The 19,113-nt window shown below is 41.6% G+C and overlaps 1 protein-coding gene across 3 annotated transcripts in view; it reads right to left on the bottom strand.

The window, feature by feature from the left end:
• Window positions 1–17,578, bottom strand: part of HDAC7 (histone deacetylase 7) — a 233,531-nt gene extending 215,953 nt beyond the window's left edge. For 2 of the 3 annotated variants that reach the window (XM_032211336.1, XM_032211337.1), the window contains exon 1: window positions 17,280–17,578. In XM_032211336.1, coding sequence (XP_032067227.1) covers window positions 17,280–17,298 — 19 coding nt within the window. In that variant the 5' untranslated portion in view covers window positions 17,299–17,578. Of the gene's footprint in view, window positions 1–16,469; window positions 16,622–17,279 lie in introns of those variants that run through there. The other variant, XM_032211338.1, reaches the window with a different exon arrangement.
• Between the last annotated feature and the right edge of the window lie 1,535 nt (window positions 17,579–19,113).

Raw genomic sequence — 19,113 nt, 5'->3', positions numbered from 1 at the left:
TTTACCTCAGCTTAGCTTTTTTTTCTCCTAGAAAACCACCCCCCCTTCTTTCCCCAATGCCCTGAGAGTGTATAGACATACATGGTGAGTTGGGAATAAGCGTAAGCAGTGATGTCAGAAAGAAATGAATTGCACCAGAGATAGAAAGTGATAATGACCTGCTGATACTACTAATTCACAAAACATCCTGACATTGTGTGTGTGTTTTCCCCCCTTGGGGGGGCTGATGAAAACATCTAGTATGATAAGGCATTTCAATCTATGAGTTTAAGGTTAAGCCTTCAGGAACACTCATCTTTTAAATTCTTTACTTAGTGATGTCCACATGCTCATACCTGCCAAAATAATTTCATGTAACACTAAAAGAGGTTCTATTTTTAAAAATCCCATTTTTTTGTCAAAAAAAAAAAAACCATAGGCCCAAATTAGATGATTGGTTCATTGAATTTAATACGATCAACAATGTTGGCTGCAGCTTTCTAAGTTATTGGAACTTGTGGTGGAATGTCTAACAGAGACTGGGAATGTGGGGGAAGGAACAGGGCCTAATAGTTGCATTATTATAGGGAAAGATAGCTTGGTCTGGGAAAAGGGGAGAAACCTGAGAAAGAGAGAGACTCTGCCTTAATTTTGCTATGTTTAAGTTGATCTACTTTGGCAGGCTTACAGCCACAGAGATAAATGTCAGCCCTTTGAGGCAAAGCAGGAAAAGGGGGTCCACAAATCTGATTGAGACTACTTTATTGATACAAGCAATAGTAACCGAATCTTAAAATCAGAATCTGACTAAGTTCTCCCATCCCTATCTCTTATAATAAATTAGGGAGAGGTCAACCTGAGCTTTTGAGCTTTGTTTTCATGCTTTAGCTGTGCGCCTGAGATTAAGCATGCTTTTATTTATGTAACTGTCTCTGTCTCTGCCTGGCTTCCGAAGGTCATCTCCATAGCTCTCTACACTCCCTACTAACAATAAAGGTCTTTCTCAAAATACAAGTGTTTGTTTATTGCTTCCAGAGCTTCCCAGCCCCAGACTCAAAAGGGTGTCCAGGCAAAGTGCAACCTGGAGATGTAGAGATGGGATGATTTAGGCATCTCACATGTCTACTACTGTGGTTCTGCTTGGACGTTACATTTGGGGTATTTTATGCTATGGCCATACATTCTAAACACGATGACTCAAAATAAGTCCAGATGGACTCAATGGTACAAATGTCTATCTATATAACGGCAGTTTTGTTTGCCTCATTGTAATCTTTCCTTTCCTCCTTTCCCTTCCAGTTCACTTTCCAATCCACTGCACTGCACTGCACTGCATTCCATTGTACAATAAAAATTTTGTCTCTTCTTTTCAAGAGCATTACCAATGGCTTTGGATATATTTTTTTCCTCTCTTCTTGGAGGAAGAGGCAGAGGTTGAAACCATTTTCACCATATATATTTTAAAACTGTAGGTGCGTCTGCCACAACACTGCAGCAGCAGCAGTAATCACCCTGTCATTTACATATGATAATTTGCACAATTTGCCCCAACTATTCTTAGCTTGAACTTATTTTTAACACCAACCTGGTGCGCCAGCTGTAGTAGAAAGCAGCACCCATGAAATTTAGTCTTGGCTGAGAAGGCTGCCTTCTACTGTAAGGTTTTGGAGGTAGAATAAGTATGACGGGGGCGGTAAGAGTGAACAGTTAATGACAAACAGAAGCTGGGAATGAGAAAATACAGGACTCTGCAGAATGAAGCAGAAGAAACTCTAAAAGAGGCGAAAAGAAATATTAACAGCAGGAGCCATGTTTTTTTTTTAAAGTAGAAGGTCTGAGGATCCACCTATGTGACTTCTAGCTAGATCAGTGGTTCCCAAACTTGGCAACTTTAAGACTTGTGGACTTCAACTCCCAGAATTCTCCAGCCAGCTGGAGAAATTCTGCCAAGTTAGACAGAAGAACGGTTTGGTCTAATATAGTTTCCGATGCTGTTCTGAGTGAACAGCCTTACTTTTAACAAAAAAAGGGATAAATAACCCAAGATATATTCCTCCAGCTAGTCCTAAACTGCTGTATCCTGGATATACCCTATCACTTTCCCTTTTGGCAGTTAATGTTATGCAAACTTCAGAAAGAGAGTAAAAATAGGAAAGTAGAGAAAGTCAAGGGGAGATAAGTAAAAGAAAAGGAAATATAGCCACATCTAGTTCCCACCGACATCTTGCACTACATGTCTCTAAACCATTTTGCCTTTGTGAACCATTGTTGTTTCAACCCCACCCATACACTGCTTCATTTGTTCTCACTTTTGCTCTTGGTTCTTACCTCTTTCTTTTTCAGAATTCTGTCAGCTCTACCCGATCACCACTTAGTTAGCTCTTCCTCTTCCTCGTGACCTATTCATTTTTTTTTCTAACGTGAATTTGTTTTGAAATTGGATTGATTTCATTCAATCTCACTATATGACCACCTCAGTCTACTTGTGTCGTACTGGTCACCGATATTCAAGTCACATTCATTCATCCTACATTCATCCTTGACTCTCTTTCCTCTTGCTTTATCACACAAACATACAGGTTCATTTGCCCTGTATTTTACTTTCTTTTATGTTCCTCTAAACCAGGGGTGTCAAACTGGATTTCTTCGAGGGCCGGATCAGCATTGTAGTTCTTCTCTGCGGGCCAGTGGGGTTGGGGAGCTGGGGGTGGGTGGGATGGATGCCTCCTGCAGCACCTTGCCAGCCAAAACAGGCTGTGGGGGTCCACGTGTGTCCCCCTGTGCCTTGGTTTCATCCTCCATGGTCTCCTAAAACAATCTGCCATCTGTTTTTGGGCCCATTTAGAAGCCATTTTTGGCCTTTTGGTCTGTTTTCACCCAGCAGAGTGCTGCAGGAGGCCATGGAGGATGAAAATGAGGCACAGGGAGCCACAGGGAGCCACAGGCAGCCCGTTTTAGCCACCAGAGGCATCATGGGCCAGTCCTTTGATATTTCCAGATCAGATTTAAGCACCCCATGGGCCAGATTGAACTAACGGGCCTTGAGTTTGACACCTTGCTCTAAATATATCCAATTTTTAGTCCCACAGTGGGCAAAAAATTCTCTTATACAAACCATGTTTCATTCTTCTTTTTCTTTCTTTTCTTTTTTTCGGACATATCCTCATTCCTTGCATATGCTATACTACCATCTTTAGTGTTGGTTAAGCCTTAACATTTCCATCTTTAATAAACATTCTACCAAGGTACACAAAGTTATCTACTTGCTTTAGTTTTTTTTACTATTGATGCATAACTTGCAATCCTTGAAATTACATCTCACGTCCTGTTCTATTGTATCTTCTATAAGGACTCATGGACTCAATTTATAACACCTCACCTAATAAAACATTCCGGAAATACTGACCTCTTTTACATGCAATTACTGTTATCAGATTGGAAGAAAATAGTTTCTCTGAATGTGGCTAAATTCTTTTGTGCTGTAGGCACAATTAGGCAGACTCACTGATAATCCACCAGCAATCATAATATATTATTTTGTCTGTGTTTTTTACTTTGTACTATTATTGTTTTTAAAAACTTTTACCTATTTGTAATGTTGATCTCTGACCATAATAAAGATTAATTTATTGCAATCATTCACTTCATTTACTCTGTCAAACACAATTATGTCAGTCTTTTAATAAACTAATTGTCAGGTTATATTCCTTGTTGCCGCAAATCATTTTAAGTATATCCATGAAGACATTCAACAAATGAGGACATCACACATCCCTAATCAATGCTGAACTATATATTCAGCATTTCATATTTTACTTCCCTCATTAAAAAAAACCTGCACTTTCCAAAGTTGTTTACTGTTATCTTTCATACGCTTATCAAAACTGTCCCAAACACGTTTGCAGGCTTATTTAACAAATAAATATTCCTGTAGATTTTGCTTTTCCCTTCAGTCCTCTCCCTCGCTACCTTTCCATAGTCATTCTAGAAGTAAATAATATCTGTATTTTAGCATTTCTCTAGTTATACCTGCTAGTCCTTCAGTTTTATATATTTTTAAACATTTATGCAGTATTTATTACATTTTTTTTCATTAATGTTTTGTCTCCAACATTCTCATTTTTCTTTACAATCTATGAAATATGCCTTCCATCAGGATGGAGAGGAGAAAGGAGAGGAACAGGAAAGGCAGAAGAAGGGGGGAAGGATAAAGAGGAGGAAGAGAAAGAAGAGAAGGGAAAGGAGGTGGGAAGAAAGAAGGAGAGAAGAAAGAGAAGAAACTGGGGGAGGAAGGAGGGAGGGAAGAGGAGAGGGTAGTAAAGAGGGAAAGAGGGTGGGAAAGAAAGAGAGAAGGAGAGTTGAAAGGAAGGAAGGAAGGAGGGCGGAAAGGAGGGAGATTAAGAGAAAAGGAAGGAGGAAGGAAAGAGGAAGGGAAGGAGGGAAGGTATGTGAGAAGGAGGGGGGATCGAGGGAGGGAAAGGAGGGGGAAGGAAAGGAGGAAAGGAGAAAAGAAAGGAGGGAAGGCAGGGGAGGAGGAAGTAAGGGGGGAAGGAAGAAAAGGGTATGGAAAAGAAGAAATGAGGGAAGAGAAGAGGGAGGGAAGGAATAAGATACCTAACTTTTGATGTTTATAATGATTTGATAGTATGGGAATATCTCGAAATGTAGTTGTATTGTTTTTTACAAGTTATGGATGTTGTATTTTCTTTTTACCAATAAAATCTTTTTTTTAAATTAAAAAAAAAGAAAAAAAAGAAATATGCCTTCCAGAATTCTCTCACTTTATCCCAAAACTTCTTTTAATTCCATTCATGATCCAGAGCTGGGGTGGGTTCCTGTACCAGTTCACTTCGCACGCACTTTGCTGACTTCAGATATATCCAGATTGGCAACTAAAATGGCATAGGCTTCAAGTGGCTGTTGAAGATGGGTTATTGCTTTTAAGAAAAAGCAATATGAATTAGTGAACCAATTTGCACTCTAAGCAGCATTTATACTGAACAAGAGAGCTGCTGGATGCAAGCGGAAGAAACACGATGAAGACCAGGAGAGGATGAAAAGCGACGAGGGACAATAACGAACCAATGCAGAAAGCATGGTGGTGCCAGAAGATGATGAAAGAGAAGATCAAAGGTTTCATCAAGCAGAAAAAAAGCCAGCTGCTGTTTTGACTGAGGCAACAAGGAAACTGCCACCATTCTCTGTAAGCCTCTTCCTAACTCTAAATTAGGAAACAGGCAGAGTTAGAAATAGAACAGTGCACGCATGTTAAGCTTGCTTCATAATCTGCAACCATATGCTTAGTGAGGCTTCAGATGATCTGTCTTGAATGCAGAAACAAAAGTGCTCTTAGCAAGGCAAGTTTAAAGGAGAGCTGAAATGACCATGCCAAATAATATTTATTTGATTACTTTGCTATCATTTATTAAGGAATGTTACTGGGAAACTGAAATGAACTGAAATGGTGACAAAAAAAAAATAAAAAAATCCCCAGCAATTTGGTTGCTTGGTTGCTTAATTGTTGGGAAAAGAGAGTAAAAAGAAGTGGAGTCTTGAGCTGAATGTCAATGAAATCCTCATAATTCATTCACACCCCCCATGATGAATCAAAACCCTGGCCCTGTCAGTTAGAGGGCACAAATGACATTTCATGAAAAAGGTTTTTATTTTCCATTTTTTCATTTTCATACACTCACATATATACTGTGCATAGTCGGAGCCATAATACAACATTAAACAATAATCGCAGCAATTCCTCTTGTCAACAATACCCCCAAAAATAGAAACCCAATATACCTCTTCCATTCTCCGTACACCTCTTTCTTCCACCCCCCTCCAACTTTCTATCTTCCCTCCATCATCCCCCTCTACCCTACTTCCCCTCCCCCTCTACCACTCCTCTCTCCCGATCCACTCCCTCTCTTCCTTCTCGCCCTCCCTCCCATCCTCTCTCCCGCCCTCTCTACCCATCTTTCTTCTATCCCACTCCTCCTCCCCTTGGTGTATTTCCACTATATGTCAATGTACTTAACTTATCCTATTTTTACAGAGAAATTAAAGAAAAACAGTATACATGTGAAGTTGCATTACATTGAAATCTAACACATCGTATCTAACCTAGTATATATCCCTCCCTCCCCCCCACCCAACCCCCCCCCACATCCTTCCCCCCCCCCCAACTTCCCAGAACCCGTACACGGCATAGATTTTTAACAAACACAGTCTAAAATATATTGCTTTATAGATTCACTATTCTCTTCCATTCACTTGACAGACTCTGAATGCTAACAAGAGAGAGTGATTTGATTTGAAAAAGTAACACACATTTCATGCAACGTGACAGCAAACTAAGGTTTATTGCAAAATATACTCCTAATGTTCTTATCAATGGTGCACTTCCAGCCTCTCATTAGCTATACATCCACTTTTCATATCGTTTTAGGTATACTGTACACTTTTAAATGTTCTTTGTGGATTTGAGTGGATGGCAATCACTATTCCTTTCCTCCTCCTCCCTCCTCCTTGCTTCTTTGCTGTTCTAATCCAGTCCTTTTCTGGTGATATATTTACAAAACCATAGGGAAAGTACAACAAAATCATATGCTGTGATTTCCAAACTTCTTCAACACCCAGAAATTCTACAGTCATGTTAGTCTGTTTCAGGCTATCCTCTTCAGCACAACTATCACTGACATTAGTAGCAGTCTGTTTTTTTCCCTTCTCTAACAGAGTCAACATAATAAATTTCAAGGTAGCCTCTTCTGTATAGCCGTCAATGACACAGTAATTACTCTCTGATTAATCTCCTCTACAGATTGTCAGTCCTATTTCATATAAAAAAACAGCTTGCCTTTTCCGCCCCATAGTGTGGGAAACAGGCTTCCAAATTAAGTGTGTTTCCATGCTAATTCTTGATGGTGCAAAAGGAGAATGCTACTTGTCTTTGAAAATAATGAGAAAATTTCTGCATTCCAGTAGTATAAAATATAAGTAAAACAGAATAAGTAGATCAGAGGCCCACTAGTAAAATGTATAAATAGCAACACCAAAGTTGCTATTTTGCGCAACACCCAAGTTGAGCAATTAACTTTACATTTTTGAAAAAGAAAAAAAAAGTGTTGAAACACATGCTTTCCTCCTGAAAAATCCAAATGTGGACACTTAACCTCCCAGCCTTCTTGTTTTTAGAAATGCTGCTGCTTCTCTTTCAAATTATACTTCAACTTTATTTTAAGGGAGGAAAAAATGCCAAAAAACCAGAGCAGGAATATTGCCAAAGGGTAGTTTCTTGTTTATAAAAGATTCTGTCTTTCCGGAAAAAAAGGTTCTGGGATATCCTTAATTTCTATCCCCTATCCTAGGATTTTAGAGCAGATTTACCCATGAGGAGACAATGCACAACAATTCTGGCACCGGAATATGATGGACTAGGTCTGACCTTCCTAGTTATTGTTAAACTACAATTCCCAGCATTCCTCACCACTGGCTATCAAGCTCTTGTTGCTGCATTAAACATGGCAGAAGCTACTCAGCACATTAAAAATCTTTAAGGCACACCAGATTAAGGCCACATAAATCAGCTGATTGCCATCTGCCAAACTGAGGAGGCAGCCCAACGTTATGCCTTCTGGCACTTAAATGTGTTGCCCCATCTTTTCCATGGTTAACAGATGCTCTGTCTTTTTTTTTTTACCCAGTGTAATCTGGAAATTCACTATTGTCTTCTTGGGCATTTCTGCCCTGAGAAATCTTAACTCCCAGTGTTGCTACTGTACTGGCCAGTTATGCCAAAAGTCAATTGAGTCATCTGTATCCTATCTCATACAATCTTTTAAAAAGGGAGTTCGTGTCCATCTTTTTACATTATCAAGTTTCTTACTTTAATAAGTTAGATTTTGAAGACACGAATTAGTTGGACAAAGGAGAGGAATTGTGCCTTTCAACAGTTCAGGTTATTCGGCAGTGCAGTATTATCTTTATTATCACCTTCAAGGTTGTTTTTTGAAAATACATGAAAAGTCATTGATGCCTTTACAGTAGATTTTCCGCAATATTCTGCAAAATTTATTTCTCATATAGCTGTTCTCTTCCCACACACTTTTTCCCCCTGTATCGGCATATCTGCTTCTTACCCAAAGGTTTGGGTACCGATATCCAAATACAAAACGTGTGCATTCCATCAGCTATGAAAAGCCCACGCAAGAAAGAAAGAAAGAAAGAAAAAGAAATGATCACCTTTTCCATTAACTCCCTCAATAACAATAATAAAAGCTATTTTGCCTTTCCCCACCAATGTTCCCTCTAATTTTTTTTCAGTGTGTGCGGAATAGTATAGTGTTTGAGCGGCACATTTTCATGCCTGAATACTTGAATTTTTTTCACAGATGTTTCACAGAGCAATTGATTTATAGGATCCGAATTGGAGTTGAGAAAAATGGTTTTGTGTGTGTGTGTGTGTGTGTGTGTGTGTGTGTGTGTGTTTGAGTGAGCGAGGGATCAGTAAGGGAACTGCACCTATTTAGAAAAGGTAAATTATTGCAAACATAATCAGTCGAAGATAAGTATGGGGACAGTTTGGGCGGTAGAGAGAAAGTGATAAAAGAGTGGGAGAGAGGAAGAGAGGAAGAAAAAAGAGGGAAGAGAGACAGAAAGAGACAGAGAAGGAGAAAGTGACAGAAGACTGGGAAAGAAGGAGAAAGAGAGATAAAGAGAAAGAGGGTGAGAGAGACAGAAAGAGACAAAGAGGAGAGAGAAAGGAGGAGAGAGAAAGTGAAGGAAGAATGGAAAAGAAGGAGAAAGAGAAGAGAGACAAAGAGAAAGAGGATGAGAGAGACAGAGAGAAGAGAGGAAGAGGAAAGAGTAAGAGAGAACATCTCATTTCAACTCTGAGGTGCAAATATTCTCTGATTCGTAATTTTATTTGTCCATTTACTATTCAATACTCTCATTTCTCCTTAAGTTCATCAAGAATTTCCTTCTTTTTACTGAATTTATCACAATACCTTGAGAACAACTTTTTCAGCATAGCTTTACAGCTATTTAAATATATAGTAATTTAGGTCATGTTTTCATAACATTAGTCTATAAGTCACTATGTACAAAGAAACAGAATTCAGAAAGTTGGCTTCCCTTTTTGTAATTGCCTATTGCCTGCTTAATTTTCTATCTACATTTTTGATAACTGATATTCACTGTTGACCCAAGAAACCCATCATAGAAAGAAACCCTCCCTATGAACTTTATTGGGTTTCCATGGATGAAGTTTGATCTTTTTCTCAACCATACAGTAGCATACGATGGAAAATCTGATCCTGCAGATTCTAGGAATGCCACATGGGATAGGGTAGTAATGGCAAACCTTTCTCGCCTCAGGTGCCAAAAGCACACACGCCTGGGCGCATGTGTTATCATGCACCAGGCGTGGCCGCACCAATAATTTAATCACCCCACCACCATGTGCCCCCTGTGCATGCGTGTGTTTAACCACCCTGCTGCTCTGTGCATGCACACATGTGCGTATGCCTTTTTGGGAGCCTCAGCAGGGCAAAAATGGCCACCCCCGCCGCCCAGAGGCTGGAAATGTCCCATTTACTGACTTCCAATGGGCCCAGTAAGTCCGTTTTCCCCACCCCAAAGGCCGTCCGGAGGCTCAAAACACCCTTGCAGAGCCACTGCGCGAGCCCTGTACTTCCATGGCATTGCGTGGAGACTCCTGGGAAGGGAAGGGCAGCATGGGTGGGCCAGCCAAAAATTAGCTATGGCAACAGCTCACGTGCCTGCTGATATGGCTCCATGTGCCACCTGTGGCATGCGTGCTATAGATTCGCCATCATGGGGATAGGGTTTCCCAATCTAAAGAGCTACCACAAAAAGGCAATTTAAAGACAGCCGTTTTCCATATTTCAGTCCAGGGTGGCAACCAGGATTTGCCTCTGATAATGATCTTCGATTTTAGGAATATGACAAACCTACAGATGAACTGAGAAGCCAGTGAAGACTAAAACACTGGTTCTAATCAATAGTGAAGCTTTTGGACTGTCTTTGAGGGCAGCCCCACAAATACTACACTGGAATTTATTTATTTGTACCCCTATTTTATTATTTTTACAACTAACTCAAGGTAGGGAGCATATCCATACAGTTTCCTTCTCATATTTTCCCCACAAGAACAACCCTGAGGGACAGTGGATGCCCCAAAGTCACCCAGCTGTCTGGCTTTCATAGCTAAGGCCAGACTTGAACTCATGTTCTCCCACTTTCCAGCCTGGTGCCTTAATCACTAGACCGAACTGGCTCTTTTGAAGCTCAGCCAGGTGCTTACCTGCACAAATTAACCATTACCTCTGTTTTGTCAGGACTGAGCTTCAGGTTACTGGCCCTTATCCAGTCCACTACCACACCCAGGCACTGATTAAGCAGCACTTCCACTCCCTTACCTATATTTGATGAAAAAGAGAGATAAGAGTTCTGTGTCATCAGCATATTGATAGCACTTTCCTCTACATCAGTGAATTAATCTCAGGCAGCAGCTTCATGCAGATATAGAAAAAAATATGGGGAAATCAGGAACACCAAAGATCCTCACAGTGTAAACACCAGGGTTAGAAGTCATCCAGTGCCACCTTTTGGAGACAGCCAAGCAGGTATGAATGGGATTACAATCTGTTTCACCGACATTTAGCTCAATATCATATTTCAGAAAAATGCCATAGTTACAGAAATAATACGGAAAGCTACCGAGAAGTTCAGAAAAGTTAGCTAATTTTGTGAATTGTTTCCTGGATGAGATTATCTTACCGAGGAATCACAAATTTCTATACCAGAATCAGACCTCTGAGCACATTTGAGAAATCAATTTAACCCAAACACGATAGACTGCAATCTCTGAACTGTTATCACCTACTTAAACACATTGGCCAGTGACAGGATTTCAGGAATAGCATTTCAGACCAAATGTATCCAATTGTTACTTTTCAGGAGTGGTCTCAATTATACATCTTTCAACCAAGGTGAAACAGATCCTTTTATAATGAACCATTAATAATCTTCTGGACCCAGATCCAATAAGCTATGAGGAGGTTGAGAATTGAGTAAATGCATCGTTAGTTGCAATCTACCAAGCCTATTGGCAACATTTTCAGTACTTTACAAGCAACAGTGATTTTTAAAAATTGCATCAAACAATGTTTGCAAACATAATCATCAAAACTACAGAATGTAAGCTATAAGGAATATGTTTCCTACTGAATCCAGAACCCAGAAGCTACAATTCACTTTTTGCCTCCGGGGTAATGATTGGGTAACTAACTGAATAGTTCTCCATGGAAGTTGGAGTTGGCTCAGAGACTGCTGGCCTTTGGAGAGCTTTTGCCTAAAATGAAATCATTGTGACTTTAGAAGGCTGATCTGAAGACATTTTTTAAAGTATATTACTAATATACACCTAGTTTTCCAACAAAGACTCACCACATTTTACGGAGTTAAAGGGCCCCTGGCGATTCTAATATGTTTGCCTGCTTTTCTATTTTAAAAGTCAAGAAGAATTTTGCTAAAACTCTATTTTGCAAATAATTGATTTAATACTAAAAAAAGAGTCAAGAAATGTTCCTCCATTATGACCAACCCTCCATCAAAGGCCTTTTGACACTTCACTTATGAGATTCTCATATGTCTCCACTCAGCTCTCAATAACAGGGTTTCAGAATGTCAGCATTTCCTGTAGTTTGAGTTTCCATCCTAACATGGAGCATGGCTGGATTAAATATTTGGCACTGGGCACCCTCTTATCAACAGGCACATAAATTGACGGAAGTTCAGAGAGGAGCAGGAGAAGTAATCAAGCAGCTGGAAGGGCTGAGATAGGAGTAGAGATTAAAGAACTAGATACTTAAGGGGGGAACAGCTTCTAAAGGGGTGGGCATGTTATCCTCCTGCTGTAAAAGATGATAAAAAAATATGGGCATCATTTTAAAGACCAACAAATATGCAAAGAGTTGATCTTTCATGGCCTAGATTTCACTTCTTCACATGAAGTTCACAGGTATTTCTTCTACTACCAATCTACATGTCTTTAACATGCCATGACACTTTTCCTTATTTTGAATTGACAGGGTGGTTGTGAAGTGCTTTGCGAACAAAGAAATTTGTCTTAAAACCAGGCAGTCACTACTTGAAGTCAAGACTCCTGAATTCTCCAGAATCTCTCCCAAATGTAACAAAAAAGGATTATTAATGACAACAATCCTATTAAATGTTCTGAATAACTATAAATGAAATCTAACAGAAATTAAATTATTTCATATATTGACCTTAGTAACATTGTGCCCTCTACTGTTAGAGAAAATAGTTGTATCTTTCTTGCTTTTAAAATGTAACAAAATAAAATTTCAAATGGATAAATTAAAAAGTCAGTCTCTCTCTCTCTCTCTCTCTCTCTCCCTCTCTCTCTCTCTCTTCTCTCTCTCTCTCTCTCTCTCTCTCTCTCTCTCTCACACACACACACACACACACACACACACACACACACACACACACACACAACTACTTTAGGTTCTGGATTTGCCAATATTCAAATGTATTTTATTTCAGGCCAAGACCAGCATAAGGTAACATTTAAAACTGAACAAAGAATCCTTCCAAATACAACAGTTGATGTATACAAACTTTTAACAAGATAAATTGAACATTCAAGTTATAGGAAAGAATTTTAAAATCCTTACGGGACAAATTCAACTATGATTAATTTTACATGGAAAGTATTAAAGGGATTTCTTCTATGAGGTTTGGGATCCATCCTCCAGGGTTAAAGAAGCAGCCTTCCAGTTATCATTTTAAAAAAAAAGGCCATGTGGGCTTTAGGCTGACTGAAGGTGCACCTTCATGGCCTAGCCAGTCAGGTGACATGTTTCAAGATCCCTCCAGATCAAATTGTAAATGATAACACAAAAGCTGTGGTTTGGCCAAACCAATCAAAACTCAGCTCTACTAAGCCTGAGGAACTCTTCAGGTTAGCAGGCCAAAGATGCTTCAGAGTACGAATTACATCAATGCTGCACACAATCAGCACAGCTTAGGGCATCTTCACCTTTTCTAGTTAAAATCTTCATTGGACTCAATCATTATCAGATAGATGGATGGATGGAAAGATGCTTAATTGTCATCCTCTAAAAGACGCCACTGGCTTGTGTTGGGTGGGAAAAGCAGGAATGCCTCTTAGGCTGCACACACAAAGGGGAGAGGAAAGAGATTGATGAGAAAGGTATCTTCATGTTTAGACAAGAACAAGTAATCAGGAGGTTGCCAAACACCTTGTCAAACCACGTACAGACAATAGGTATACACAGAGAAAGCTGTTTCTGCATTCTACCCCAGCCTCATAAATGTTCTGTACATATTTGAAAGAAACCCATTGTTGAATCAGCAAGAACAGCTTATCTGAACAGAATTTGGAATGCTATCAGCCTTTAGAAGTTTGCCTTTTTAGACTAGTTTTTGATTTTATCAACCACTCTGCAGAAGGGTAAGGAAGTGGACTTGGACCGAGGCAGCTCTGTTCCCTTCAGTCTCCATACCTCAATTTTATCAACATAAAATCACATTAAAGCTGCTCATGAGGGTTTCAGGGAAGCCTCCTTCCCAGCCCCACCTAGGCTTATGGAGCACCGTAGTAGGGATTTTCATCTGGAAAGAGCATTATAGAACATCTGGAGGAATGGCACAAGTTTGGGGAAGGCAGCTTGAGTGGATGCCTAAAAGGACTCTAGAGCTTCCTCTTTGCCCCCACTTTCTTTCCTGTGCTAAGAACACTTTTACACCAAACAACATCCACTACCACTCAGCAGTAAGAAAGTACATTGTCTATACCGTAAATAGCATTTGTTTTGTTTGTTCTCAGCTACCCATACAATCTATTTATAAGATAGAGAAAAGAGAAGATTGTGACCATAACTAAAGTTCCCTTTTTTTTTTTCTGAATATTGCTTTCTTTCTAGCATGCTTCCCCTGTAAGCAATTCTGTCTGCCCCCTCCCCCCTCCCTTGCCAACAACTTCAGGAACACACAAGAACAAGTCTTGCTGGAGCCCACCAGGAAGCATGCAGCCAAGAGAGAAGTAAACACCATTCTCTTTTCGTCCTGTTTCCTTTCCACAAAGCTGATCTCACCCCTAGCCCCGAATCTGCTAAATAGCTGGTATCTCAAACAAACTCCTTTGCTGCATGCAGCTCATCCACATCTATCCAACTTGTAATTCTTATTCATCTGATGCCTAGAGGAAGGCAAGCTGTTTGGAAGAGGGGCAACCACAGCTGATTTCCTCCATCAGGTTGCACTAAGTTTGCTGTATTTTCACTTAGCTTAAAAACAAGGTAACAAAATTATCAGACAATGCCTTTTCTTCTTGATTTTTATGGCAAGGGCCTTCTGGCTCATCTTGAAAACATTAATGGTTTTACACTGATAACATTGGTTTTACCTATTATGATTTTTATTATTAATCTTTAACTGACAATATTCTGTTTCAGTTTAGAATTTTAAGACACTAGACTTAAAATGAATGCTTGATATTGACTATACACCACCCTACAAAAACATTTCATTTGAGGGGCAGCACCTGACATTCTTAATATGAAAAATGTGCAAAATGCTTTCCATAGTTTAGCTCAAACTTACTTAGTTTTGTGTATGCATGTCTATATTCATATTTACACACACACACACACATTCAGGAATGCAGTTCAGTTCAGAGGAGATTCTTTCCTCTAGGCATAGAGGCAAGTTGCAATCCTACACCTGAATGGATCTCCTGCTGAATTCAGTGAAAATTACTGCTAATCAGGTGTGCAAAGTTTACCGTATATTGAATTAAGCAAAACTTCAAAGTACTTATAGGCAGCCCTGGATTTTAAAAGGCTTTTATGAAAGGTGAATAGTGTCAAACCTATCCATACCTGGTGCAATCCCATAGCTGGGGCTAGATGGCATCCATGTGCAAGAAGATCAGTTCAGGTAAAACAGAATTGGCAGACTGCATGATATGGATGACAGGGACTGTGCACGCATGCACACACATACAAACTACATTCTGGGGGACAAAGTATTTATAGACTTACCTTCTATGTGTGCTAGGAGGTCTAATTGTCTTCCATGGGCGTGAGACCATTTTTCTTTCAAACTGTCTCTTCTGGAAGCTGATCTACTTTTCCAACTCCCTTGGATTCAACCAAAGTGATTTAGAATAGAGCAGAGAGGGGAAACAGACCATCCAGAAGATACCTGTGGGCATCTATCTGTTCTCCAGAAATACTTGTATATGTGAATATGTGTGCTGGGATTAACTTTTGCTAAGGGTGAATGTGTCACTTATTTCTTCCAGGTGATTTTGCCAAAGTATGTTAGCTGAGAATGCTGAGGATTGTAGTCCCATTATCCAGGGGATACTTACTTTTTTAAGTAAGTCTGGTATTGAAAGATATAAAAACTCCCATCATTAAGTGACTGTTAAGTGCATACTGTAGTAGTTAGGTATCTGGTCATTTGTATTTACCCTACGTAGTTTATGCACCATTAGAGGGAAAATATATTGAGGAAAAAGTCTCAGTTAATATTTTTTTTAAAAAGAAAGGAAGAAATCTGCATTCATCAAATTCGGTTCCCTCCCTCCTCTATTTTCAAACAGTAGTTTGGAATTTTTAGATGAATAACAAATACAAGCATATATGTTCCATGTCAACTAACCAACAATCAATTCATTAATATTTGATTTGAAAACTTCTCAAACCTGATTTTAAAAAGTGAAATGTGCAAAAAGTTTCAGAACTTTGCATTCATACATTTCCCTCCCTACTCCCAATCTCTGAATTTGCACATTCATTTCAGTCCTGGCATGATTCTTACAGCTCCAGTACACAGGAATAAATTGGGTTCAGCAGCCAACGGGAAACTTCATTGTTTTAACCAGCCCAACCCACACCCCTTATGTTCACCAAAATGTAAACAAAGGACGCCTTCCTTTTTCACTTGCATGTAGCGCAGTGCTTTTTAGCAACCGAAGAACCCAAGCTTCTGACCTTCTCAATCTTAACTCGGAATCTCTTTTACCAACTGAATGTTTCAAAACCTCAAAAGCTTTTTCTTCAGCAACACGATCAAAAGAATACAAGGTATCGCCGGTCGCGAGCAGCAGATAAAGAGAGTAGCTTACGAGATGTCCCCCCCCCCCCAAAAAAAAAAGTCTTTAAACTTCTCGAGAAAAGGAGGTGGAACGGAGGAAGAAGAAACAATGCCAAAACAGAGCCGATTTTGCTGCAAAAACAAAAGGACGGGTCCACCCAAACCCAAATATACAAATTCGCGGCTACAAAAGCGCACACACCCCCCCCCCGGTTGCAATCTTAGACCCGCTAATTCGGGTGTGTGTGTGTGTGGAAGCCCCACAGAGTGCAGCGGGTTTACTTCTGAGTAAGCACACGTATCGGAGGCCAGACACTTACTGGGTCACCTTCAGAAGTTAGGGACTTCCTGCCTTTCAGCCTGAGGTCCTCCCGGCTAAAAGGTTTCTTCTTGGGAGCCCGTTGGCGAATTCCACCCGGCGTCCATCCGGCTCCCCAGCGCCTCTTGCGATTGGGCAAATAAGGACAAGGAGCCGCGGCGGCGGGGGGGGGGGGGCTGGGGAGGAAGCAGCGGCGCAGCACTTATTTAGCAGATCGTTCCACTTGAGGCGCAGAAGCGAAGCCGGCTGGTTCCAAAAGAGAAGGAAGGGGACACTCTCCGGCCGGTGCGCCTGTCACATCTCAGGTGAAAGCAAGCGGCCACTTCAAGAAGCGGAAGCGGAACCCTGAGCTAAAGGGCCTTTTCTTTCCTGCGTGCTCCTCAACGCCGAAGGAGGCATGACTTACAGCAGGGACCTTACATTACCGGAGCCAATGTATATATTGGCACCGCCGGTTTAAGCAATCCCGGGGGGGGGGGGGATTAAAGCCTCCTGGATAATTGGCCCTGAATTAGGCGATAGCGATGGGATCGGTAGGAGGGAACCCCCCCCCTTCACTCCCCCCAGGCCACGCTGCTTTCCCTCTCTAAGGAAAGGGTGCTAAGCGAGCGGCTTTCCACCGCTGAGCCTCTGGGGCGTGCTGCTGTCTGTCTGCGGCCGGGGAGAAAACGAGGAAGCCGCAAAGAAACCCCAAGAGCGGATCGCCGTCCCCGATGACACGCACACGCGCCTTTTTAAAAGAAGGAGCGGCCGCCTGAGCTTCGCCCAATCGGCTGCGGCGCGCGGGATCCCGCGCGAGATCCTAACTCACCGCGCTCGCGCCCATTCATCCAGGGCTCTTCAGTCGAATCCTCGGGGAGCGCGTCGCATCGCTCGCTCGCCCGCTGCTCCGCCGCTTCCTTCTTTCCTCCTCGACTTCGTTTGTTGTGTGCTTCCGTGCGCGCCTGTGTGTGTTTTTCGTTTGAGAGAGAGGGGGGGGGGGGAGAGAGAGAGAAAAGAGGCAGTTGCTTTCTTAAGCCGCAAGTCTGGCTGTGAAAATGTGGGTGTGAGAGAGGGGGAGTTTGGGGGTTGGTGATGTGTGTGTGTATGCGGGGGGGTGAAAGCAGGAGGGGAAGGGCTGCGAGAAAGAAAGGCCCCGAGGCCGTGCAGAATGACAATAGAAGGAAACGCTTTATCAAACTTCGAAAGAGCAGCCTGCCAGCTACCCGAGCCTACCCTGGGAACAAGGGGGCGGAGGGCTGCCGCTTAAGAGCCAGCGAGGGGAGGGAGACGTCCCGCAGGAGGCAGAAAAGGGAGCCAAGGTGCTGGGGTTCCCTCCCTTGGCAGCGGGCGGCCGTCTCTCCCTCCCTCCCTCCCTCCTGCGCATGTCACCCACCCGCCGGCCAACTTTTGTGTTGAGAAATCTCCTCGCAACCCTCCCTTTCTCGCTTCCCCCCCCCCAACCCCCTCCCGGCTCAATTAAAAAAAATACGAACAAACGGTTGGACTCGTTTCTTTGAAAATTAGGGCGATGGAACAGTGGGAGAGCATCAGAATTTAAGCAGCTTTTCTCCCAGACGCCCTCCTTCCCCCCCCCTCCACCTCTATTCCATCCTTCCAAGATCTTGTGAGTCAAGCATTAGCAATGTGTTACCGTAATGTTACCAATCTGGTATGTAGAACTGGAGAGGGTTTAGCTAATGAAACACATGCGCTCAGCCTATGCTGGGAGGGGGCAGGGAGGAGATGAGAGGGGGGAAATGAAATGTTCCATAAGGGCCGTCAAGATCTATGGGAGAGGGGAGCAGGGTTCACCCAAGACCCTAGGCAAAAGTAAAAAGATGCATAGTTTATGTCTGGAATACTTTGTGGAATGGAATGGAATAGAATTATTTATTGGCCAAGTGTGATTGGACACCCAAGGAATTTGTCTTTGATGCCTATGCTCTCAGTGTAGATAAAAAGTCAAGATACATTTGTCAAGAATCATAAGGTTAATGAGAATCATAGGGTACAAATAAGCAATCAGGAATAAGCATATGGGCTGCGTTAACACATGGGTCTGATGGGCACTTGCTCATAGGCCCCATGAGCATAGGGGCCCCATACTAATCTGGGTATGTCAACCCTTCAAAGCACCTTGTATCATATAAATACAGCAACTCTAGGGCTTACTGAGTATTATTGTGTTTTTCAATACCGATTTTGTTGGAAGTGACAATAAAATAAATATATGTTTAATTTTATCGACCATTTACATTTTTATTTGTGTGAGTAGTTGTAGGGCCCCCAGTACACTGCTTTGCCCATAATGCTGTTAAGACAGCCCTGCAAATGGTGGCATTCCAGCCGCTGCCTTCAGAAGTTGTGGGTGTGTCATCACTGGAGGATTTTAAAAAGACACTGGACAGCTACTTACCTGAAATGGTTTAGGATCTCCTGCTTGAACAGAGGATTGGACTAGAAAACCTCCAAAGTGTCTTAGCCTGTGAAACTATAAGTTTCTATGATGTGTGTGTTTGGGTGTGTTTATGTAGGTTTGTGAAATTATATAGTGCCTTAAACTATATTGTGGGTGAATTATTTGGGCATTACCCTGGGATGTGAAATAGTCACTTGCATTGCCTTCTCCTGAGATTAGCATGTTTGGGGGCGAAGGGGGGGGG

The sequence above is a fragment of the Thamnophis elegans genome, chromosome 2, assembly GCF_009769535.1.
Source record: "Thamnophis elegans isolate rThaEle1 chromosome 2, rThaEle1.pri, whole genome shotgun sequence".
Classification (NCBI taxonomy): Eukaryota; Metazoa; Chordata; class Lepidosauria; order Squamata; family Colubridae; genus Thamnophis; species Thamnophis elegans.
This window is presented reverse-complemented; position numbering and strand designations above follow the sequence as displayed.